Here is a 26,568-nt window from a genome sequence, read left to right as displayed (position 1 = left end):
GTGGGGTGTGGTGAAGTGTTGTGGAGGTGGAGCATTGGATTGTAAAGGAGCATTATGGGGTGTGGGGGAGCATTGTGGGGTTTGGAGGAGCATTGTGGGGTGTGGTGGAGCATTTTGGGGTGTGGTGAAGCATTGTGGGGTGTGGGGGGGCATTGTGGGGTATGGTGAAGTGTTGTGGAGGTGGAGCATTGGGTTGTAGAGGAGCATTATGGGATGTGGGGGGAGCATTGTGGGGTGTGGTGAAGCATTTTGAGATGTACTGGAGCAGTGGTTTGTGGAGGAGCATTGTGGATTGTATGAAACATTATGAGGGTGGAACATTGTGGAGTCTGGTGGAGCATTGTGGGGTGTGGTGGAGGATTTTAAGTCTTGTGGAGCGTGGCGGAGGCAGTGTGGAGTCTAGTGTGGAGCATTGTAAAGCAGTCAAAAGCATTGTGAAGCGTGAGAAATGATTGTGGAGCATGGATGAGCGTAAAGGAGCACTGTGGGATGTGTGGGAGCGTGAGAGGAGCATGGGGGAGCGTGTAGGAGCGTGGGAGGGCAGGCGGCGGACATAAGCGTGATAAAAGAGCTCATTCTCCCTTGACATTAAAAATTATGATTCATTTTGTTTGTTAATGCTGCGCGGTTGCTCCTCATACGCTCCCTCACGCTCCCTCATGCTCCTCACGCTCACTCATGTTCCTCACGCTCACTCATGTTCCTCACGCTCACTCACATTCACTCATGTTCCTCACGCTCGCTCGTGTTCCTCACACTCACATACATTAACTCATGTTCCTTACGCCGACTAATGTTCCTCAAACTTACGCTCACTGATGTTTCTCACGCTCACTAATGACCTTTACGTTCACTCATGTTCCTCACACTCACTCATATTCCTCTCTCTCTCTCTCTCTCTCTCTCTCCACACACACACACACACACACACACACACACACACACACACACACACACACACACACACACACACACACACACACACATCCATCTCCCTCCATCACATTTGTAATCCACCCATTTATGTTTCGGACAAGCAGGGTTGGAGGAGTAGGGTCAGTGGCAGGGTTGGAGTGGCAGAGTTAGAGGGTAAGGTTGGAGTGGCTGGGCTGGAGTGGTAGGGTTGTAGTGGCAGGCTTGGAGTAGCAGGTTTGGAGAGACAAGATTGAAAGGGCAGGCTTGGAGGGGTAGGGTTGGAGGAACAGACCTGCGTCGATTATGGTATGACAGTTTTGGAAAGTCAGATTTGGAGTGGAAGGATGAAAAGACAGGCTCGGAGCAATAGAGATGGAGTGGTGTTGGAGTGCCAGTGTGAAAGAACAGTTATGGAAATTCAGGTTTGGAGTTGAAGGTTAGGAACGGTTAGGTGGGGAGTGCTGGGGGCCAGGTGTGGAATATTAGAGTCAGGTGTGGAAAGTTGGGATCTGGTGTGGAATGGTGGTCAGGTGTTGAGTGGGGACGTGTGGCATGTTGGTGTCAGGTGTGGCATGTTGGGGTCAGGTGTTGAGTGGGGACAGGTGTGGAATGGGGTCAGGTGTGGAATGTTGGGGTCAGGTGTGGAATGAGGTTGCTGGACATGGGAGTCTCCTAGCTCACTGCGGTATTAATTAACATGCCTGACCGCGTTCCTGTGCCTGCTTGCCTCACTCCTGCCTTCCCACGTCTTACCTTGCCTCACTTCTACCTCCCCGTGTCTTACTTTGCCTACTCTACCTCCCCATGTCTTTCCCTGCCTCATCCCTACTTCCACATATCTTACCATACTTCACCCTCGCCTTACATTTATCCTTGCCTAACTGTGCGACCATTACTTCACCTTACATCATCCCTGCTTCACGTTGCTATATCCCTACCTCCTTCAGCCTCATCCCTGCTTTCTCTCGCCTTGATTCCCACTTTCCTAACCTTGTTGTTCCCCACCTCAACCCCACCCTGCCTTTCTCGTACCTTATCTCCCCTCACCCCATCCTCACTCCTACCTCACCCTGACTTATCCCTGTCTTCCCTCTTACCTCACGCTGCCTCACCCTTGCCCACTTCTCATCCCTGTTTTAATCTGCCCTAGTCTTGCTTCACCTTGCCTCCTCTCCACCTTCTTTTTATCATTACCTCACTTTGCCTCACCCCTGTCTCACTTTCATCCCACCATGCTTACCCATCATTCTGCTAAATATTATCGAGTGCGTCAACTTTGATAGGTAAAAGAACGCTGGAAACCTGCAAAAATTATGTTCTTTCCAGAGATTAAACGAAAGAGGGTCAGAAACAGGGTGGTTCACCTCTATATAGCTAGTCGCATTGTACCAGTGCTGAAATACAAGGCCACAGACAAAGGTAAACAGATTGGGGAAGATAGTGGCAAACTTAACCAGTCGAACGTGTATGGGATTGAGGGTATCGGTAAACTCCTGCATCAGAGTTGGACAGAAATGGGATGAGAGTGTGTTGCTAGTCAGGTACGGGAATGCTGCTGAAATGAACTAGGGATGCAGGCAGGCAGTTCAGTTTGAGCAGTGTCAGTATTAAAAGTATACTGTACAAGATATTTTATCATCTCAATACGATGACGTCTTTATGCCATAGGTGGGGGGGGGGGGACCGTTGTGGTGGTGGTGGTGAGACAGGACAGGTGTGGGAAGTTTGGCCAGAGTTTGACAAGCTTTCTGACTCCTCCGGCAGTGTTGGTGATTGTTGCCGAAGTTGTATGATGGGATGATAGTTGGGGTCGTGGTGATGGTGATAGTGGTGGTTGATAGTCGTGATGATCATAGTTACAGCTGGCAGTAGTCGTAGTGGTGATGGAGTTGGAGATAGTTGTGATGGGCGTCCTCGCGTCTGTCCGTGGTTGCCTTGCCATGGGTGTTGTGACAGTAGCACAACATTGATGACAGCACCCCTTCAGAGGACGTTAATCTGGACTCCTCTCTCTCTCTCTCTCTCTCTCTCTCTCTCTCTCTCAATCACACACACACACACACACACACACACACACACACACACACACCGACTAACAGGGCGTAATCTAAATGAAGGCCGAGTATGTCTGTAAATCTACGCACCCGTCCACCCACGTTATCACCGAAGTGATATTACAGAAGAAACAAAGTAGCCAGAGCACTTCCTCAAAGGACATCAATTTGGACCAAACTCATAATGTCAGCTTCTGTGCCTCCACTGGTTGTATGTGCAGAGTTTCATTAATATCGCTTGTCAGGGTTTAGAGTTATGCTGCAAACATACAGTACATTCACACATAACATACATACATTACATTCACACATTATATGTACAGTACATTCACACACACACATACATACAGTTCATTTATACATATATACTTACGGTAGATACGATACATACAAACTCATCGCCAGTAATAAAGTTAATTGTTATGTGATGATAGCAGCAGCTGGTCGTGATAATTAGGGTGGTGGTGGTGGTGGTGGTGGTGGTGATGGTAGTGGTGGGGATTCTAGTTTTGACTGATGTAATGGTAGGTTGGTGATAGAGGTGGTGATAGCTATGACTGGTTGCAATGGTAGTGGGGAGTGTTGTGGTTGTTGTCATTGGTATTCGTAATGGTTTTGGTTATTGTTGTTCTAGTTGGTAGGTGTGGTTGTTGGTTGTGATAGTTGATGGTTGTAGTTGTTGCTGTTGGTGATGATGGTTGTACTTGTTGTTGTGGTTGATGGTGGTGGTTGTGGTGTATGTTGGTGGTAGTTGTAGAGACTGTGGTGAGCTGTGATGGTCATGGTGGTAATAATTGTTTTCTGCAAATCGTCTTAGTGTTGAAGCTGGATCTCTCTCTCTCTCTCTCTCTCTCTCTCTCTCTCTCTCTCTCCTCTCCTCTCCTCTCCTCTCCTCTCCTTTCCAGTATTTAAAGTGGATACCAGTTTTTACCATCAAATTACTTATAAAGAAAAAAATATGAAATCAGACTTTAATTAATTTCGATCACCGAGAAAATGTAGGAATGATGAAGAAAGAGACCGGACAAGTGATGAAGGGGAGGATACAGGAGTGATTAAGGAGACGTGAGAAGTAATAACAGTGATGAAGAACAGGAGAACAAGGAGAGATGGAGAAGAGGAAAAGGAATTGCATTTGAGTGAACATGCACAGAGTACAGAAAGATGTTAATTTTATGACTGAATTTATTTACTTTTTTAACGATGAAAAATGGAGATGGAGAAAAGAAAGCGATTGGAAGTTAAAAAGAGTGAACATCTGGAAAGTGGAGTAGGACATTTTATGATCAGGAAGAAATCTTATAAAATGTATAACGGGATCTCAGAAGACGGATAACAGCATGAACCTCAATATGATGAAGTGCATTTCTGTTTTATTCTGCTTGCCTTCAGACGATTTCATTCAGCTTACGGGAGATCTTTATCTTCAAGGTGAAAGGGTTAATGAAGGCTGTCCAGCCCAGTGTTTCTCAAGCTTTTCACATCATTCCCCACTTGTGGATATCTTAACATCCTCGTGGCACCCCTTTCAGTATTCTCTCAAGCCCTTCACAAATAATGGTGAAAAAAACTGTTTTGGTTCTCTCCATTTTTCGAGGTTGAGTCACTGGTATCGCACATCTCATATATGGGTCCACAGCCAGTCGGTTGTGGCTTTTACTTTTTATGTGGAGAAGGGTGAGGCCAGGTGTACATAACAATGTTGTGGAAAATGGCAACAGGACTCGAAGTGCGATTTCACTGACGCCAGCCCGCCATGGCCCCCCTTAAATCCAGCCGTGGCCCCCTTGGGGACCGATGAAGTCTCTCACTCTCTCTCTCTCTCTCTCTCTCTCTCTCTCTCTCTCTCACCTATCACAGAAGGCTTCCTAACACCTCATCCTTGGCGATTTCTTATGCTTCGGTCACCTCATCGTTCTCTCATATGCTATGTCTATCAGTTTAATATGGACATGGTCTGTGTCAGTAAGATAGAAGATATTGGTGTGTAATGAGCAGAATTAATCACTGAGGAAGGGGTTTTACGTAATCTCTAGAGCCTCTTGAAATGCGACCGTATATCCAATTCCGACCTTAGTGTAGCGAGACCCTGTACTGCATTATTTATTTATTATCTCCGCCAAGGAAGCTGGGGGAGGTTATATTTTCACGCATGTTTGTTTGTCCACACGGTATCTCCAAACGTTCTTAATGAATTTCAGTTAAATTTTGTGGAAGGATGGGCCATGAGTCAAGAAAGAATTGATTAAGTTTGGGGACAGAGCTTTATCCGGATCTGGCATTGGCGGAGGTTTGCGCTTTCTGAGTGTTTTCGAGAGTATTTATTTACTTATTATTATTATTTATACCACTATGCTATTTATTTACTTATTATTATTATTTATACCACTACTGCTAGCGTTTTTCGTTATCATTTTATTATTTATTATTATTATTATTATTATTATTGTTATTATTGTTGTTGTTGTTGTTGTTTTTGTTGTTACTACTGCTATTGTTATTATCGTTTTTATTTACTGATGTGGCCTACATCTTCCCTGACGTGGGCTAGCCAGGAGCCTCAACCGACTTGGTTTACAATTTCAACCAACGTGAGCCCCCTGTGGGACGGAAGTGAAGTGTACTGGAACTAATTTGGGCTGTTTGGGGCTCGATCTGGACCGGGGGAACGAACTTGGGTACATTTTAGGTCGTCTGTGATTTCATTGTCAAGATATTTGCAGGCACACTTAAAATTTAGGGTGGGAGTTAGGGAGCAGCATCATGTCCCCGCCAGATAGATAGATAGATAGATGGATGGATGGTTGGGATGGATGAGTGAATGAATGGATAGAACGATAGATGGATGGATAGACACAGATGGATGGCTACAGAGAGAGAGAGAGAGATCCTAGTGAGGTCTGGGTAGCGATATTGGTGGGGTGTGTGTAGTCAATCTGTGTTCATTTGTATGCCAGCCTTAGGGGTAATGAGGAGGGAGGGAGGGAAGAGGAATTAAGGGAGGGAGGGAGGGAGGGAGGAAGAAGTAGGGGAGGGGAGGGAAGTGTGGAGGGAGGAGGGATTAAGGAAGGGAGAGGGAGAAGGGGGGGAGGAAGAATTAAGGAATGGGGAGGGAGAGACAGAGAAATGGAGGGAAGGATTAGTTTACTGTAGAGTGAATGGAAAGAAAGAAAGACGAAGATATAGGGAAGAGAGAAAGAGGAGAGGCGAGGGAGAGAAAGGGAGGGAAGGAGTAGCATAGCATGGAGGAGAGGAAGAGGTAATGGAGGTAAGGAAAGAAGAGGGAGAAGGGAGAAAGTAGAGAAAGAGGAGTGTAGAATGTATTAGCCTTTTCCCCCCGAGGACGTACTTTGTATTCTAAGCAAAATACGCCTCGGGGTGAAGGGGTTAGAAGCCCTCCATTAACCCCTTCATCCCGTGTGTGTGTGTGTGTGTGTGTGTGTGTGTGTGTGGTAATTTTATTTAACCGAAGCGAGACTTACCAGAGTGAAAAAGTTAGGAAAGAGTGGAGAGATGGAGGAAGGGAGAGACGGAGATGAGAAAGAAGGGGGGGGGGCAGGAGGTAGATTAGTGAAGGATGAAGAGAGAAACACGGAAGAGAAGGAAGGAAAGAGATGGAGGAGAACGGAGGGAACGAAGAATTAGTGTAGGAGAGAGAGAGAGAGAGGGGGGGGACGAGATAGGGAAAGGAAGGAGAAGAAATAGAATTGGCAAGGAAGAGTTAGTGGAGCTTGGAGGGAAAAAAAGAGGAGGGAAAGGCAGTGAATAGAAGAGGAGGAAATCAAGGAGGGGAGGAAAGATAGATGCAAGTAGAGAAAGAGTAGGGAGGGAGGGAGGATGGAGATGAGGAAAGATGGTGGTAAACAGAGAAGAAAGAGAGAGAAGGAAGGAGGAAAGGATGGAGGATAATAGTGAGCGAAAGAGAGAGAGAGAGAGAGAGGGAGGGAGGGAGGGGGGGGAATGGAGGAGAGGTAGTGGAGAGAAAAGAAGTTGAAAGGAAGTAGAGAGAGGGAAAAAGATAGCAGTAAACAGAAAAAGAAAGGGTGAGAAAGGAAAGGGGAAAGATAGCGTTAAGAAGAGAAAGAAGATAGGAGGGAGGAGGAAAGATAGTAGAGAAGAAGGAAGAACGAGGGAGAGCAAGAAGGAAAGATAACATAGAGTGGAGAAGGAAGGAGGGAGGGAAAGGAGGTAGGGCTGTGGAGGAAAGAGAAGAAGGAGGGAAGGGGGGACTGAATAATGATGTCTAATTCTTAATCATGTCACCTCTGAACTATTTAATTCATCTTAGTAGATTTATTTATTTTGCTACTACTACTACTACTACTACTACTATTTTTATTATTATTACTGTTATTATTATTATTATTATTATTATTATTAATATTAATATTATAGGAGTGACGATATATATAACCTTTTTGTACCCCATTGTATAATTCTCTTAAACTTTATCGAAGCGTCTGTTCCGGAGCCTCAAGAAAGCGAAGGACGTCATCGGAGGGAAGGGGTCAAGGAAGGAGAGATGGGAGAATGGAGGGAGAGGGGGGGGTGATGGAAGGATTAGGGGGAGAAGGGAGAGAGGAGAGAAAGGGAAAGAGGGGAGGACGAAGGGAGAGGAGATTACATGAGGGCTGTAGGGAAAGGTTTGAGAGAGAGAGGGGGGGGGAGAGAGAGAGAATGGAAATGAAGGAAAGGGGAGGGGGTATGGGAGGAGGGAGGAAGAATGGGACGTTGAGGGGAGGAGGAGAGGGGGGACGGGGGGAGTAGCTGAGAAGGGAGGGAGGGAGAGGTCAGAGGAGGGAATTGAAGGCTTAGAGCGGAAACGTAGAGAGGAGGAAGGGAAGGAAGGAGGGAGGGAGGGTAGGAAGGTATGAATACATATGAGGGAGTGGGTGGAAACGAGAGAGAGAGAGAGAGAGAGCACTCGTGTGTGTGTGTGTGTGTGTGTTTCTAGCCTAGTAATTTTTAAAGACTCACCAACTGACAGATTCATTACGGGAGAGAGAGAGAGGCAACCTAGTCAGTAATAAAAAGGTAATTACAGCTATCAGGCAACATGATTATTCAGTAATTACTTAAAACATGTTCTTTTCATTACCCCCAGGCTTTTAATTATCCCTCTAAATTCTTCACACAGGAACCAAATTAGCCGGATCTTTGAGAAATTATGATGTGGACTAATATACTCATTTTAAAAACAGTGTGAAGGTATATGTGATAGTTTTATGACTGCAGCGCGTTCGTGTGTGTGTGTGTGTGTGTGAGAGAGAGAGAGAGGGGGGGGGAATGTGGTGCGCGTATACCGTAGAGTTAATTATTTCCCCTTCAAGCTATGTCATTTTTAAAAGTTTATACCTGTTGTTAATTGATTTTATTCATCCAAGGAGGAGAGTTAAGGAAGGCTGCATCTAACCCCTCACCTCTCATATTTCTTCTCATTTTCTTTTCCTTTCCTCCCTGTTCTTGTTCTTTCCTCCCTGTTCTTGTACGTTCTTCTTGTTCTTTGATTCTTGTACTTCCTGTCTTCTTTGTACTGTCTGTGCTATCGCTGTCTTGGCCTTTCTCGTGGTGGTTTATGAGTTGGTAGGACACTTCCCGCCGCCTTATGTCTTGCTTTAATTAATTTTCGTGGTGGTGACAGCTGCCTTACCCTCCTGCCTTACCCCTGCCTCTCCTTCCTTACTCTTCCCTTACCCATCTGCTCATGCGTCACCCTTGCCTAACCCTTGTACCTCACCTCTGCCTTACCTTACTGCCTCATTCCTGCCTTACTTCTACCTCACCCCTGCCTTACTAACTCCTGCTTCACCCCTGTCTTACCCACCTGCCTCACTCGCTGCCTCTCCTGCTTCACCCTTGCCTCATCTATCTCACCCCCTGCCTCTCCTGCTTCACCCTCTTCCTCTCCTGCTTCACCCTCTGCCTCGCCTGCTTCACCCTCTGCCTCACCCTGCCTCTCCTACTTCACCCACTGCGTCTTTTGCCTCACCTCTTGCCCCCTCCTGCTTCACCTCCTACCTTTCTTGCCTCACCCCATGCCTCTCTTGCCTGCCCTACCTCACCCACTGCCACTCCTGCCTCACTCTTCAGGCTCACCATCTTCCTACCCTACCTTACCGCCTGTCTCCCCTGCCTAACCCCATGCTTCTCCTAACTTACCCACCTTCCTATTTCAGTTCACCCCCTCCTGCCTCACTGTCTGCCTCCTGCCTCCCTTGCCTCACCCCATTCAGTTTGCTCATTTTCTGCCTCACTTGTTCATTCTGCCTCTCCATCTGTAATCCTTCTGCCTACCTCACCATCTGTAACTCCTCTGCCTACCTCACTATCTGTAACGCTTCTGCCTGCCTCACCATCTGTAACGCTTCTGCCTGCCTCACCATCTGTAACTCCTCTGCCTACCTCACCATCTGTAACTCTTCTGCCTACCTCACCATCTGTAACTCCCCTGCCTGCCTCACCCTTCCTGCCTTACCTTCTCCCGCGCTCCTGCCTTAATCCTTGTTGTCTCTCCACGCTATTCTGCCTCCCCCTTCCTGCCTCACACCGTGCTTCGCTCCCTGCCTCAGCCTCTCCCTGGTTTGGAGAGAGAGAGAGAGAGACCACCCCATCTCCTTTACTTTCTTCGTCGTTACCTCTCTCTCTCTCTCTCTCTCTCTCTCTCTCATTTTGTTCAGTACCCTCCCTACTGTCCATTCTCCTTCGTTATTCACGTTTTTCTTTCTCTGCGTTCCTCTAGTTTTCTCCTTTAAACCTCTTCAGTCCAAGGACGTGGGTGTATTATTTTAAGGTCCTGTGTGTGTGTGAGAGAGAGAGAGAGAGAGAGAGTTGTAATCCGATTTGGGGTAAAGAGCCAGGGAAAGCTAAGTTGATGTGATTTTGAGAACAACAGGTCAAAGGTCAAGGTCACAGGAGGTCAGCTGAAGCGGCTTTGATCCATTTGAACGAAGCTCAATGGAAGGGTTAAGGGTCACGCAAGGATGAAGTGACGATTGTGAGAACCATTAGTCGAAATTCAAGGTCGCAGGGCAAATTCGAGAAGGTGGGGCGTGGGTGTTGCAGTGTGTGTGTGTGTGTGTGTGTGTGTGTGTGTGTGTGTGTGTGTGTGTGTGTGTGTGTGTGTGTGTGCGTGCGTGTAGTTTTACTATCTCTAAACTCATTTATTTGGATCTGGATAGACTTCGAACTATAGATGGGTTTCTTTCATTAATCCGATGTAATAAGATTTTTACTGTATTGAATGAAACTCTCTGGAAATAGCAAAAATAAGCTCAAAATCATCATCTGACTCAAGATATTTTACTCTTCACTGTCTCACCCCCTTCCTTCCCCTCTCCCTTCCTGTCTGTAGCACCCTTTTCCTACCTTTCCACCTGCCTGTCTCACCTCCACTCACTTTGCTCTAAAACCTACCTCAGCCCCCTCCCCCCCCACACACATCTGTATAACATCCCGCCATTCCTAACTCCCTCTCTTCCCCCTCCCTAACCTACCCAACACCTCCCATTTTTCCCCTTTCCACCCCTCCCCCTCTTCCCCTGTTCCTTATTCAGCTCATTGACGGTATTTCGTTTGTCTGCTATCACAAATGATGATGGATTACGAAAATATGCTATACATGGCCATTTAGAACTATATATCATTCTTTAAATATGAATATGTTTAGTATGTGAATGTTGTTTAATATTCTTATTGTAGTTTTTTCGATCCAGTTTAGATTCAGGCAGTACGTAAATATTCGGAGAAATTTTCGTACTCGTTTTAGACATCTGGTAGATCGGGGGACTATTGTCAGATATTACTAAACTGTAACTCTGATTCACGTGATTTATTGTTTGCCGCTTCCCTGTCTGTTCTCCCTTTACCCTTATTAATTTCCTGTCTCCCTTTCTGCCTAACTTGCTTTATCTTAGCCTCCCTCAAACCTCATCAATTTCACCCTTGTGTACTCTATTCTTTTTTCGTCCTCGCTTCCTCCTGTATCTCCCTCCCTGCCTCACCCTTGCCTACACCTTCCTCCTTCCTACATTACCCGTGTGTCTTCCCTTCCTTCCTTCCTTCCTGCCTCAAGTGTGTGCCTTCCCTTCCCCCGTTCCTACCATTCCCTTCTCTCCTCTCCACCACATACCCTTCTCAGATTTACCTCTTTCCTGACTCATTTACCTGCCTTACCCTCCTCATGACGTGCCTCATTCTTCTTTCTTCCCTGCCTCATTCTCTACCTCACTTTTTCGAGAATCAGTTTCAACCTTTTCCTCACTGCGCCTGAATCCCCTTCTGCCTCACCCTCGAGCTGCCTCACCCCTCAGCCTGACTGCCCTCCTTTGAGTTCTGTCAGGACCAAATTTCCCTGCCTCACCGCTCTGCCTACCCTCTCCTGTCTCACCCCTTTGCTACCCTCCCCTGAGTCGCCCCCCGCCTCCTTCCTTCCTCTCCTCATCCATCGGCCTACCCTCCCCTGCCTAACCCCTCTGCTACCTTTCCCTGCCTCACCCCTCTGCCTACCCTCCCCTACCTTACCCCTCTGTCTAGGCTTCCCTACCTCACCCCTCTGTCTAGCCTTCCCTACCTTACCCCTCTGTCTACCCTCCCCTACCTCACCCCTTTGCTACCCTCCCCTTGCTCACCCCTCTGCCTTCCCTCCCTTGCTTCACCCCTTTACCTCCCCTTCCCTGCCTCGATCCTCTGCCTTCCTCCCCTCCCTCACCCCTTTATCTACCCTCCCCTACCTCACCCTTTTGTTTCCCTCTCCGTCCTCACCTCTTTTCCTAACTTCTTCCTCACCCCCCTCTCCTACCCTTCCCTCCCTCCCCTGGTTCTCCCTTACTGTATTCAGGTTAGGGACGGTCTCGTACTGAAGGAGTTAGAAAATATGCATTGCTTTCATCGCTTCTGTGACGTCTTTGATATAGTACTATTTCCGATATATATATATATATATATATATTTATTTATTTTTGCGGTCATAATATTTAATTCAGTTTACGAAGGAGTGAAGAGGTAGTCAGATCAGGCCAGGGTTATCCAGAAATAAAGTCCGCATTCTAAGTGGCAGTGGAGATTTCTTTACATTTCCTCCTCGGCGATTTATTCTTCACTTTACATCTCAAAATCACGATGTATGTTATATATGCAAACTTGGTCGGTACTGAAAATACACTATAGATACAGTACCATGATGTAATAAGCGTAATATGTGGGTAAATAAATAATTACTGAAATAAAAGGAGCTACAAAGCCTCCTGTCCTTTAAATACAGCCCTATGCTAGATTAGTTCAAGTTAATCCTTTCAGTACGATGACGTTAAATTTAATACTGGATAACGCTTGATACCTCGACTCATTTCAAGTTAGGTTGGGGTAGGTCGCGTCCTGTCATCTCTACCCCGTTTAGTTCATGCCAGGTAATGTCAGGTCAGGACAGGTCAGGTGTGGGTTCAGGTGAGGCGAGGTGGGAAGGTCACGGGTCATTTACTGTGTCTGGGTAATGTTGGTCACTTTGCATAATGTGGCAGCCTTTCCCCCGTTCCTCTTCCTCTTTCCTCCTTCTCTCTCTCTCTCTCTCTCTCTCTCTCTCTCTCTCGAAACTATGAAGAGAAGTAATGTAAAAAAAAAAAATCTATTAACTTACATAAAATTCTCCTTTGCTGGGGTGGGCGAAATCGAAATACAAAGTTCGTGATAAATTTTGTAAACATGAGTCGGGGTGAAGATTTCGGTGCTTATTCTCTTTGGTTAAGGAAGCTCCCTAACATCATTTCCTAAGCTATTTATTTTGCCTATTACACCTTACTGCCCTCTTCTGTGTCATTTAAGTTATTGAGATTCCACCATACTTGGCATAGTAACGTAAAAATTGATATTAACTAACCGTATTTTAAAATGAATTTCAAAGGAAGAGGTGTTAGGGAGCTATCTCAACCAACTAGTAATACGGACATAGGTATTTTTATTAGTAGTAGTAGTAGTAGTTATTATTATTATTATTATTATTATTATACATCCATCCATCATCCAATCCTATGTTGCCCCATGAGGAGCGTAGAAGCCCGGGGCTAGGCAAATTGGTCCTGACATTTAAGATGAGAGTGAATTATTATCATTCTTATTCTTAAGTAGGACTGTGGATTAATATAGTGTATGGACTTGGTGAATAAGTGTGAGAGAAAAATGTATGGAAAATTAATGAGGCGAAGCTGACGGAGGATCGAAGTGATAAAATGAGGTATGTACGGAGAAGCAAAACAAAACAGTAAAGAGAAAAAGAAAATAATAGTGTCTATGGTTCGTCTTTTGAGGTGGTGCCAGGATTCCGGTGGCTGGTATGGTGTGTGAGTGAATGTGTGGCCCATTTATCTTGCTGTTGATGTTTCCGACACTTTAGTACTTTTGTTGTTCCTGGATCTTACCTTACTTTATGTTTGTTGGTGGGAAGAATGTTGATGATGATGGTGATTATTGATGCTGATGATAGTAATAGTAGTATGAGTAGGATTATTATTATTATTATTATTATTGTTGTTGTTGTTACTGTTGTTTCCCCTGGTGTAACCTCCATTTTCTTTACCCCCCAGGCCAAGCTCGAGACGAAGGCCTTGAAGGCGAAGCGACCAGGATTCTCTGAGGAACGCTATAACGAGACATCATACTTCATAGAAAACGGTAATTGCCCACAGACGCATCACCCTTCACTACGATTATCTTTTGTTATTCTTGCTACCACCAGACGGTTTTCTTCAACTTAGGACACACTTCCAGGGGTAAAGGGATGGGTGAAGGTATAATTTAACCCCTCCAGGTCGTAGTCTCTCAGAAAAGAAAAAAAAAAATGAATATAACTGGAGATTTCTAAAATAAAATTAAAAGCTGCCATCAGAGTGCACTGTTTAACCATTTCGTTATTGCAAGAAGGTGTTAGTTATTGCCTTTTCAGTAATGTACGATGACTACTTTTTTTATTATTATTATCGTTCAAGTTACTGCCGTTTGATTTTCAGAAAAAAAAATTGCATTAAAATTGTCAATATTTACACATTATCCCTTAAAGTATGATGGTGCGTCTTTTTTTTCTTCTTTTCCTCTCTCTCTCTCTCTCTCTCTCTCTCTCTCTCGCTAAATGATTCCGTTTTGCCATAGAGGATGTCACGTACGGAACGGGTCAATAAAGCAAAGTGGTTGGTGCTATGATGGCCATGTTTGGACCTCTATATTTACCCAGTGTGAAGTAAAAATATTGGCGTTACCCAGTGAACAGTGAAGTGCTCAGGCCTGGTTATGTCTTTTGATTGTAATGACGTATTTTTCTAGCTAATTCTTGCAGCTTCCAGACGATATTCTTAACTTTGTCGAATCTAATCACAGTGATGGGGTTAGAAATACACATCATTAATTCCTTCCGAACCAGATTGATGCCTCCGAGCTAGATAAAGCGTCAGTAGGTAGCAAGAAGAGAACAAAATAACAGTCATAATTTGACTTGGTGTTCATTTCATTCTTCCTTCACCCAGACGATTTTATTCAGTTCGTGTTTGTGAGGAGATTGATGGAGACTGTCTGTAACCCCCTCGTTACAAAATCTCTAAAGTTGAGTGTACTGTAGTTGCCAAATGATAACAAGAATAAAATACATTTTACATTGATGGATGGAAGTGAATTAAGGGTTAAAGATGTAGGTAGAGATTAAACTTGTACATTGATTTAGTTGTATTATTTTTCAGGTGTCTCTTTAATTTTAAGTATGTGATGCTATATTAATAGAAGATAAAGATGAGTGAGATATACTGTATGTTTTAATAATGATGTACTTTTTATGGTTCTTTTCCATCCCTCTCCTTCTCCTCTCTTCCACTTTCCATCGCTGTTCCCCACCCCCATTGTTCCATGCTTTCTATCCCCTCTACCCTCACTCTTCCATCCCATCTATGTATTTTCAATTTGTGACCTGTATTTTTCTCCTTCCACTCCTACTTTCCTTCTGCCACTCCTGCTTCCCCTCTTCCACTCCCTTCTCCTCCCCCCTTTCACTTATTCCATCTTACCATTGTCCTTTCCTTGTCCACCAACCTGAATTTACCTTCCTTCATCTGCCACATCCCCCATCCTCTCCTCTCCACTTTCTTCTTTCTGCCACTCCTGCTTCCCCTCTTCCACTCCCTTCTCCTCCCCCCTTTCACCTACTTCATCTTTTCATTGTCCTTTCCTTGTCCACCAACCTGAATTTACTTTCCTTCACCTGCCACATCCCCCATCCTCTCGTCTCCACTTTCTTCCCTAATCCCCATCCCATCCTTCCCCCTCCATTCCCCATTTTTCCCCCATTTTCTTCCAATACATCCTCTTTGCCTCCATTTCCCCTCCCTGTCCTATCCTTCCTCCTCCCCTGCCACCCTTCTCTTACATCCTCCACCTCTCTACCATCTCACCCCCTCCACGTCATCTCTCCCCTGCCTCCATTTTTCCTTAACTTTTCCCTTCCTTTCACGTTCCCCATCTTTTCATGTCCCTTTCCTTCATTCCTCTTTTCCTCCAATTCCTCTCCCCTTCTCTCTCCCTTCCCTCTCCTCCATTCCTCTTATCCTCCAAAACCCCACCCCTTCTTTCTCCCTTCCCTATCATTCTTCTCCCCCTTCCCTCCCAGGTCTGCGAAAGGTGTACCCCTATTACTTCACATTCACTACGTTCACTAAGGGACGCTGGGTAGGAGAGAAGATACTGGATGTGTTCGCTAAGGAGTTCAGAGCCCACCCCGCCGAGGAGTATGTGAGTAGAGAGAGAGAGAGGCCTATTAATTACCCTGTACTGTATCATCATTAATTCCTATATGAATGTCCATCGTATTTCTCAGCTTTGCAGTCTCTCACCTATTACAGTATTATTATTTTTTATTTATTTATTTTTTGTAAGTTTTCATCTCATTTTTCCCTTAGTGCATGTTCTTCCAGTATTCTCATGGTTTTACTGGTAACGTGTTTCCAGTTTTTCTTTTTCTTTAGATGTTTTGCAATATCTTGTCCGTGTCCTGTGGTGAACTTCATTAAATTTATTCCTGCCCTAGTATATTTCTTGGTTCCCTTTTTCCCCAATGATCTAATTTATTTGTATCCCATCTTCTACCTAGATGTGATTTATTCCATTCTCCAATTATAGCCTATTCCACAGTCATAAGTCCCTAAAAAATATACAAAGTTATATATACGCCTCTGTTCACATAGTTTACTCCCCATCGATATAACTTCATCTAGTCAGAAATTGCTTCCCAGTATCCTTTTTTATGTGATTTAATGTGTTGTCTGTGTAAAGGTTTCTCACCCATGTGCTGCTCTCTGATTTATTGCCAGGGACCATTTATTTTTTCCTTTTGTTACTCTTATCTCTATTTTCCTGTTTCTTCCACTACGTAGTTGTGTGTGTGTGTGTAAATTTTCTCTTAGTGATTAAATTTCTTCAGTGCCCAATTTTCCTCCCAGCTGGTCAAATTTATTCTTATTTTCCTGTGAGCTGATTTATTACTTCAACCGAGTTCATTCCCTAGCTGTCAGAGTCATTTATTTCCAGACATATTCCCAGTACCTTCATTTATTTCAGTTTACTCAGCTTTATTAATCTTTTTGCTTATTCCCAGCACTTTAATTTATTTCAATCAACTCAACTAACTTATTTCAATCAACTCAACTTTTATTCATCTTATCACTTATTTCCAGCACTGTAAATACTTCCACAGCACAATAATTTAATCCCCATTGCCTTGCTTTACTTGTCTTTCAGTTTTTATATAATTTATTCTTCAGGTGTATTTCTTTATGATTTGATTAACTCCAGTGCTTTAGTAAATTCTTGGTAATCAAATTCATATGAGTCTTACCCATTTATGTAAATTGTCCTGATATACAAGGTGTGGTAAAAATATTTGATAATGGTGTATCCAATTTATGATGGGTGGACAGTGATTCATGCTTGTTGCATGACAGGTATTCTACTTTAGTTGATATATTTTCTCCTGACAGAGGCTCCTAACAGCTTTCCAGCTTAGTAATGACTTGTTGCAGTCAGATTGGAAGATAAATTTCAGTAGTAACCAAGGAGACCCATTCCTAACTAAGCTCATTGAATATCATGTAATCACAATTTCGTATTTACCTTGTGAGACCAACCGAATTCCCTTGGATGTTGCAAAAAAATAGATACAGTACATTGCAACCTCCTAATTCGTGCAATCCTGAATAGCAGATTCATAATACACGGCAACATCATGCAACTGTTCGCAGTATCAGTAACTCGGGGAAATTACACAAAACTTGCGAATGCAGCCTCAAAAGTGATGCTTTTCTGATGCCTTGTGTAATACATGCCACCATTACCTCGTGCCCGCATATCTAGCCAGGCGTAAACCAATCGCAGTCAGGCATGGCAATTACTAAACCAATGATAATCAAGCATAGCGCTTACTATAAGCCAATCACAGTGCTTCCCATGACACCCTGGTGCCTGGCTGAGTGCATTGTCTCCTCTCTGTTGTTAGCGTCTGGTTCCAATGTGGTTTACAAGAGGATTTATTTATTTATTTATTTTTCCCTGTACCTCCTCCACGGCCCAGTTTTACCATAGTCGATTGTAACCCTCCTAAGTCTACAACATCTTCAAGGAAGGGGAAGAAGAAGCCAACGTTAACTTACATCCAAAAGTTAGATGTAATAAGGAGGATTGACGGCAGTGAGAGGAAAGCCAAAATTGCCCACCATTATGGACTCAACAAGGTCATTCTTTACCAGAAGGGCATGGCGAGTCGTCATACATTATAACAAACTCATAATCTCGAGTAAAGTAATTTTGGTACATATGCAACCCAGAGAATTAACTGTTGAATTCTGACTGCAAGAAGTGAGTGGATAAAAAACAAAATACAGTACAGTACACCTATTTTAGGGTATTTAAGTAAGCAGGCAGGTCACCTGTGGCAGTGTTTACCAACAGTCTCTCCAATTTGCCGCTTTGTTTACCAACCACACTCTGACAGGACATGTCAGTGTATCGTACATTCTCATTTATAGCTTTCAGAGGTAAGTTTGTAAAGATGCCTAGTAGCTATGGTAATCCACGAGTAATAACGAGTACACTAACCTGTGAAAGACTCATTTCTATAGAAAATAAGGAAAGGCCATGCCTATTTAGTAAAGAATTAATCCCAACGTATCGATGACTCTTACAATGACACCTGAGGGTGACAAGGACACCGCATCCATTGTCTCCACACTGGACTTAAAGGGGTTCCTGAGGGAGGTTGATGAGGAGGAAACGCTACAGAGGCAGCAGCACACTTGTCTCGTGCCGAGAGGCTGTAGTCTGCCACAAGCCTCAGAACCCCTCCCCCCTCCCCTATCCATTCAAGTAATGTTGTCAGTCAGAGTCAGGTAAGAATCGTACAAGATTGTTCATTCCCGTCAAATATGCTTTACCAATTTCCCTTCCAGGTTGTTAGTGTTCGCTGGTGACCAGTTTGATGTAGGTTTGGGGTAAGGGAGGCAACTTTTCCGAGATGACAGACCAACAAGTACTTTTCTTCGTGAGATTAGTTATTTCCTACTTACGGAATTTTCAAAACGTGGTGTGTGCTCAGTCTCATAAACTCGCAGTTTAGGAGATTCCACTGTATATAGTTACCATATCTCATCAGGTAACATGATACCACTCACTCTTGCACTGTGACAGGAACAAGGTTATGGTTAGGTGACCCACTAACTGTCTATTTTTCACAGTGCTCAGGAAGGTGTTCCATCCTAACCAGTGACGAAAAGGAGTATCATGTTACTTCCTCCTCCAGCCTAATTGATTTATGGGCATCATATCCAATGTTCTTATCTAGAGTCATAAAAGGAAGTGACGCTTGGGTTTACAGTTCCATCCATCCATCATCCAATACAACGTTGCCCCATGAGAAGCGTAGAAGCCCGGTTCTAGGCAATTTGGTCCTGACATTTAAGATGAGAGTGACCAGCCTCACTCATCCCTGAGTGGCATTACATGAGCAATAACCCCAACCACCCCTTGGATATAAATCTTCACCGGCTCAATCCGATTGGAGTGCTGTAATTACCCACTAAACCACCAGGTGCCATAATTTGGTTATATGTTTACCACCCAGCGTAGTAAATGGTTTCCTGGTGTACAGGAAACCATTAGGCTTGTCACTCAGTGTAGAGTCACCCATAGGCAGAAGGAAGAGGAAAGAATGAAAGAAAGAAAGACAATAGAGGGAGTGTAAAGTTACCCGTAGGCAGAAGGACGAGGAAAGAATGAAGAAAGACAGAAGAGGAAGGAAGGAATGGAGAGAGGAGAGGAAAGGGCAGACACCCGAGAGCAGCACTACATTGAGTGAGTGGATGGTGAGTGCCCCTACCTACCACAAGGGTTTACAGATAAGACTTTCAAATCAAAAAGACAGAGCTTGTAGTGAAAAAAAGATACCAGTGTCATCGAGACAGTAGTAATTAAAAAAAGGCAATTACAAGTGAAATCAAATCAAAAGACAGAGCTTGTAATGAAAAAAGATACCAGTGTCATCAAGACAATAGTAATTAAAAAAAGGCAATTACAAGTGAACATCATGTTGCTTGCAGTTTGACATGGAAGTGATTGTGCCCACAGAATGTTTCCACAAATCTAGATTTCTGCTGTTAATGCAGTTTTCTCACTGGAACTTTTGAAACATTTGCCTGAGGCAGGAAGTTGAATGGCCAGTGACTCTTTTACCTAGCAGTTTTTGGGTGGAACAAAAAAAAAAAAAAAAAAAAAAAAAAAAATCCATTATCCCCATGTCCCAAATGCCCACATCCACCTTTTTCATCTAAGGACCATGTGACTTCTGGGTCTTCCCTAAGTTTAAGCTTGTAGTGAGAGGGCATTACTTTGACATGACTGAAGACATTTTATCTAAACCAGTGATTGTCCAGAAGAGCATCAAGAAAGACTTCCAGCGATACTTCCATTAGTGCCGGGGATGTTGGAACAGTTGTGTGGATGATGGAGGGGAAGTACTGTACTTTCAAAGGGATAGCTGAAGTATGTGTCTGTTTTTTTTTTGGGGGGGGAGGGAAATTGTATACCTTTATTAGAATATTTTAATCACACCTCGTATTCATCTGCTCCCCAGATATTCTTCCCATCTTGATTTATTCCCCAGCACTGATTTTTTTCTTTTTTTAACCCAGTGATTTATTCCTGCTTTCTCCCCAGGAGCGGTGCATCAAGAGTGGGACCTTGACTGTGAACTACGAAAGAGTGGACACCGATTACCGCCTCAAGCACAATGATCTGCTGGCAAATATTGTACACAGGTATACCTCTCTCTCTCTCTCTCTCTCTCTCTCTCTCTCTCTCACACACACACACACACACACACACACACAACTGTTCCAACATATATAAAAGAACAAGAAACGAATACACAAGAATACGTAGGGAAGAAGAAAGGAATTTTGAAAAAGGTATAATTGACAAATGCAAGGATGAACCCAAACTGTTTTATAGATTTGTTAATGGCAAACTGAAACAAAAGGAAGGAATCACCAAGCTGAAAGTAGATGGAGAGGTCTTTAATGATGCGGCAATGCAAGCAGAAATAATGAACAAACGTTTCCAGTCAGTTTTCACTAAAGAAAAGGAGCTTGTGGAAGGGGAGGGAGTGATTAGAAATGTTCCGGTGATGAAAGATATAAAAGTGGAGGTGCAGGAAGTGTATAAATTACTGGAAACTCAAGATGTAAGGAAAGCCCCAGGACCTGATGGAATTTCTAATTGGGTACTGAAGGAATGCAGAGAACAACTGGCGGATAAAATTCACAGCTTAATTGTATGCTCACTGGAAGAGGGGAAAGTGCCAAAAGAATGGAAGAGGGCAAATGTGGTACCAATTTACAAGGGAGGAAACAGGGAAGAACCCCTGAATTATAGACCAGTGTCTCTAACCAGCATGGTCGCAAAATTGTGTGAGAGAATCCTGAAAGACAGATGGATAAAATATCTGGAAGAGATGAATATTTTGGCTGAATGTCAGTTTGGATTCAGAAGTGGAAGGTCATGTGTTTCAAACTTGTTGAGCTTTTACTCAAGAGCGATTGATGTGGTACAGGAGAGAGATGGTTGGGTGGATTGTGTGTACTTAGACTTAGAGAAGGCCTTTGACAAGGTACCTCATAAGAGACTAATGTGGAAACTAGAATATATAGGAGGACTAAAGGGGAAACTTCTGGAATGGATGAGAGACTTTTTGAGAGACAGACAAATGAGGACAGTAATAAAGGAAAAGATGTCTGGATGGAGGGAAGTAACAAGTGGAGTCCCTCAAGGCTCAGTGTTGGCGCCAGTAATGTTCCTGATTTATGTAAATGATATGGTAGATGGAGTGAACAGTTATGCGAGTCTGTTTGCTGATGATGTAAAGATCTTGAGGAAGATAGAGGTTGAGGAGGATTGTAAAATACTGCAGGAGGATTTGGATAGGATACACAATTGGAGCCGGACGTGGGAAATGAAATTTAATGTAAAGAAATGTAAAATATTGGAAATGGGTAAAAGTACCAGGAGACCATCACTGAATTATTTTTTGGGTAATGAATTAATCACAAAAAGGAGAGAAGAGAAAGATTTGGGAGTGCTGGTCCAAGATAGTTTGTCACCAGAAAAGCACATTAACAAGATAGTTGGAGAGACTTATAAGCTCTTGACTAACATAAGAGTAGCATTTCATTATATGGATGAGGAAATGATGAAAAAATTGATAGTGGCCATGATCCGCCCCAGGTTAGAATATGCAGCGGTAGTGTGGTCCCCACACAAAAAGAAAGATATAAACAAGATTGAGAGAATACAAAGAACAGCAACCAAGATGGTCCCCAGTCTGACAGACCTGTCATACAGAGAGAGGCTGGAAAAACTGGATTTGCCTTCGTTAGAGGAAAGGAGAAAGAGGGGAGACATGATTGCGGTGTTCAGGACCATGGTGGGAGTAGATAAAATTGACAAAGAAGATCTGTTTGTATGGGATAAGAGAGCAACAAGAGGACATGGAATGAAATTGAAAAAGTCAAGCTGCTTGAAGGATATCAAGAAATATAGCTTTCCTTACAGAAGTATAGACTTATGGAATAGCCTGGACAAAGAGATCGTCCAGTCTAAAAACATAAACGAGTTTAAAGTTAAATTCGACTTATTGAGAAACAGCGACGGAAACCCACGAGCATAATACATTCCGTGTATATCACAATTAGGTATATTCTTAAATATTTGGAACGACTTAGACAAAGAGGTGGTGCATGAGAAAAACATTCATGTGTGTAAAGGTAGACTTGATAAATGTGGATATGGAGACAGGACAACACGAGCTTGCTCAATTCCTGTATACTACAAATAGGTAAATACAAATAGGTAAATACACACACACACACACACACACACACACACCAGTTGCATTATAGTTTATATACTACCAAGTTTTCCTACTACAGTATTAAAATATATTACTTCTGCCTCTAACCATTTTCCATCTCATCTTTACCCCGTATACATACATACATACAGTACCCTCACGTCCAACACGGTAATATTGTCATGCATGGGTCCCGTGTTGGACCAAAAACGTGTTGGACAAACAACAGAGCTTATGGGGAAAAATGAATTATGTCAGCAACCCTAGGAAAAGTCACCCTAAATACCTACCATATACCTATACATATATTGGTACTACTGTAATTATAATAAATGGTACTGTACTATGAATGATAACTAACCTTTTAGGATAATGTTGGTGGGCTTGATGGGAATGGAAGGTGATATCTGAGACTGTAGATAGTCCTACTGGGTCCCTGGAGGATGGCTGCTGGCGTCACTAATGGGTAATGGCTGCTGCTCCTCCTCAACCTCCCTCATAAATTCTTTGAAATTCCTCTCCCCTTTCTTCTGCCTCTCGATGAATTCTAGCTTGGTGGCCTGAGGGAGGTGCAGCCGCTTCTTGGGGTTCTCAGAGGGCTTCCTAGGCATCGTGAGCAGGGTAAAATGCAGTAGCAAGGGCAGAAAATGCAGTGAGAAAAAAACACTGTTCAATGCAAATTATGCAACTGAGTGGCGCTGTGGCGGGAGAAATTTAAACAAAACATCACGTGAGAGCAGAAGCGTTTTTCATTGGGCGACATCATGATCTTGTCATGATAGCAGGTGGGGGAGGCTACTTGATCGGAAGTTTTGATTGGCTGTCTGCGTCACGGGAACGTCCAGTATGACCGTGTTGGACCAGGGGTGATCGTGCTAGAGGTGAACTCTGCGGATTTCGCCCACTTCTCGGAGCTCCGTGAGTGTTATGCTTACGCACCCGTTTTTCAGTACAGTACTTAAATTATATTAAATCGTACTAATTTTTTGCTCTCCGTGCTGGACGCGAATCGTGCTGGACAAACGCGTGTTGGACACGAGGGTACTGTACATACATGTAAAATATGTACAATTGTACATACATATATACATACATACTGATATATTTGTATATATGTGTGTGTGTGTTTGTTCCAATAATCTTTCATGAGCATTCTGCCATGCCTCTCGCTTTTCATCCCATCTTTTTTCCCCGTCTCTGATCTCAGTGGAACATTAATTCACCTTTTTTTTTTTTCCCTCATTTTCCCAAGTTTTGAATTTTGTAACTATTATCACAAAAATTTTCATAAATGGCCCATCAAAATTTTTTTTTTGCTGTTTGTAGTCTAGTGTAGAATACAAGGCATGCATTATAATTTTATAGTTGTACTTCTATTGTGTGCTTTTGTGGTAGCGTTTTATTCAAGGTTCAGTAATTATCAGAGTCTGTATCATATAGTGCTGGATTAACTATAGGTTGCTTATATTTGGGTAAGTATGTTAGGCAGCAGTGCTACATTTTTTTGCATTTGAAATGTTTTTGATCCATTTTTTTTCTTTTAAATAACTCTTTTTATATAATTCTGACATTTTGCTTGACAAGGCAGTTTTTCAGTAAGACAGGATTTAATGTTTTATATTTTAACAGTAAGTTTGTGCGCAGTGAAATCATTAATATTACAGTAGTTGCATTGTCATATAGTTACTTATTTTTTATACTGTATGTAATTTTACATAATGCTGTGTTATTATGGTGTACAATGTCTGTGGCCAGTAACCCCTTCAGTACGACTATGCCTTTCTCACATTAATCCGTTACTGCATATATTTTAACTTGGAGGACCACTCAGACTGAAGGGGTTAATTATCTTCTGAATGATGTTTATATGTGTAAAAGATGAGAGAGAGAGAGAGAGAGAGAGAGGACAAAGGAACAAGTTGAAGTGTGAGAGCTGTAAAGTGAGGGAATTATTGATAGAAAGTGGGATGGTGTAAGAGAGCATTAATGTAAGAAAACAAGAGGTTAATGTGTGTGTGTGTGTGTTTACCTATTTGTGATATACATGAAATGAGCTACTCTTGTGGGGTCCTGTCTCCATGTCTTAACCAGTCAAACTTTGCATTTACACTCATTTAAGTTTTTGGACTGGACAATCTCTTTGTCCAAGCTGTTGCACAGGTTGTGCATTTATATGGAAAACTGTATTTCTTGGTATCCTTCAAGCAACTTGTCTTTTTCAGTATCTTTCCATGTCCTTTTGTTGCTCCCCCATCCCATTCATGTGGATCTCTGTCAATTTTGTCTACTCCCATCATGGTCCTGAACACTGGAATCATGTCAACCCTCTCTCTTCTTCCTTCTAAGGAGACAGATCCAGCTTTTCAAGTCTTTCCTTGTACGATAGAACTGCCAGGCTAGTGACCATCTTGGTTGCTGCTGTTTGTGTTCCCTCAGCCTTGTTTATATCTTTCTTTTTATGTGGGGACCACACCACTGCTGCATATTCTAACTTGGGGCAGATCATAGCCACTATCAACTTTTTCATCATCTCCTCATCTATGTGTTGAAATGCCACTCGTGTGTTTGTCAAGAACTTATGTCTCTTTCTGACAATCTTGTTTATGTGTTTTTCAGGTGACAAATTGTCCTGGACCAACACTTCCTGGTCCTTTTCTTCTCTCACTTTTGTGATTGGTTCCTTTCCCATCGAGTAATTCAGTGATGGCCTCTTAGTACTTGTACCCATTTCCAGTGTTTGCATTTTTTTGCATTGACTTTCATATCTCATGCTCAGCACCAACTATAAATCCTGTCCAGATCTTCCTGGAGCATTTTAACATCCTCTTCAACTTTCTTCATGGTCTTTCCATCATTTGCAAAGAGATTTGCATAACTGTTCATTCAATCTACTACAGTATATAGTTTACATAAATCTGGAGTATTATGGGTGCCAGCACCGAGCCCTGCGGGACCCCACTTGTTACTTCCCTCCACCCTGACATCCTGTCATTTATTACTGTCCTCATCTGTCAGTCTCTCATGAAGTCTCTCATCCACTCCAAGAGGTTCCCCTTCAGTCCTCCTGTGTGCTCCAATTTCCACTTTAGTTGCTTATGGGGTACCTTGTCATAGGCTTTCTCCAGATATATGTACACACAGTCCACCTAACTATCTCTCTCCTGTAGCACATCAGTCTACCATGAGTAGAAGCTCAACAAAATAAATCACATGACCTTTCTGAATTCAGACTGACTTTCTGCCAAAATATCCATCTCCGATATGAGTATTTCATCCACCTGTCTTTCAAGATTGTCTTATACAGTTTGTGACCATGCTGGTCAGAGACACTGGTCTTTAATTTAGGGGTTTGTCCTTATTTCCTCCTTTGTAAATTGGTACCACACTGGCCCTCTTACATTCCCGAGACACTTTCCCTTTTTCCAGAGAGCACACAATTAAACACTGAATCTTATCCACCACTTGTTCTCTGCATTCCTTTAGTATCCAATTAGAGATCCTGTAAGGCCCTGGGTCCTTCCTCACACCTTGATTTTCCAGTAATTTATATACTTCTTGCACGTCCACTTTTATATCCTTTGACACTGCATTTCTAGTCACTCCCTCCCCCTCCACAAAATCACTTTCCTTAGTGAAAACTGATTGGAAGCATTTATTCATTATTTCAGCATACATTGCTGCATCTTTGTAGATCTTTCTTTATACTTTCAGTTTATTGATTCTCTCCTTGTGTTTCAGTTTGCCATTGACCAACGGTTCCTCCTCACGTTTGTCAGTTATACCTCTGTCAAAGTTTCTTCCTCTTGTATATTCATTGCCAGTTCTTTTGCATTCTTCCCTTGATCTGTTGTTGCCTCTCTTTCTCCATTTGTTCCATGCTCCAAATCTTTCTCTTTCTGCTATCATACACCTTCTGTTGAACCAATCTTTTTTTCCAGCTCTTCTACTCACTCTTGGTGCTTATGTTTCCACACCCAAATTATAAAAGCCTAGAAAGATATCCCACTTCTTCTGCGACATCTTGTTTCTTTGAATTCTGTCCAGTCTGCTTCTTCAAAAAATTTCCTCTGTCTTGTAAAATTTGCTTTCCCAAAGTTGTATCTTCCATGTCTGTATAGCTCATCTCTTGGTGCCACATTACCTTCTGTCATTTGGAACTACATGATAACTATTTCCTAT

The 26,568-nt window shown here is 43.0% G+C and overlaps 1 protein-coding gene across 1 annotated transcript in view; it reads left to right on the top strand.

The window, feature by feature from the left end:
* Positions 1 to 26,568, top strand: part of LOC145404063 (pseudouridylate synthase RPUSD2-like) — a 473,336-nt gene that overhangs the window by 389,906 nt on the left and 56,862 nt on the right. Inside the window, exons 3-5 of the mRNA XM_080275665.1 lie at positions 13,544 to 13,631; positions 15,607 to 15,728; positions 20,199 to 20,299. Of these exons, the coding sequence (XP_080131791.1) occupies positions 13,544 to 13,631; positions 15,607 to 15,728; positions 20,199 to 20,299 (311 nt within the window). The remainder of the gene's footprint in view (positions 1 to 13,543; positions 13,632 to 15,606; positions 15,729 to 20,198; positions 20,300 to 26,568) is intronic.

This window comes from Coenobita brevimanus, chromosome 62, assembly GCF_032717465.1.
Source record: "Coenobita brevimanus isolate Jiangsu-jjx chromosome 62, ASM3271746v2, whole genome shotgun sequence".
In the NCBI taxonomy this organism is placed as follows: domain Eukaryota; kingdom Metazoa; phylum Arthropoda; class Malacostraca; order Decapoda; family Coenobitidae; genus Coenobita; species Coenobita brevimanus.
The sequence above is the reverse complement of the archived record's forward strand: the minus strand, read 5'-3'. Positions and strand labels throughout refer to the sequence as shown.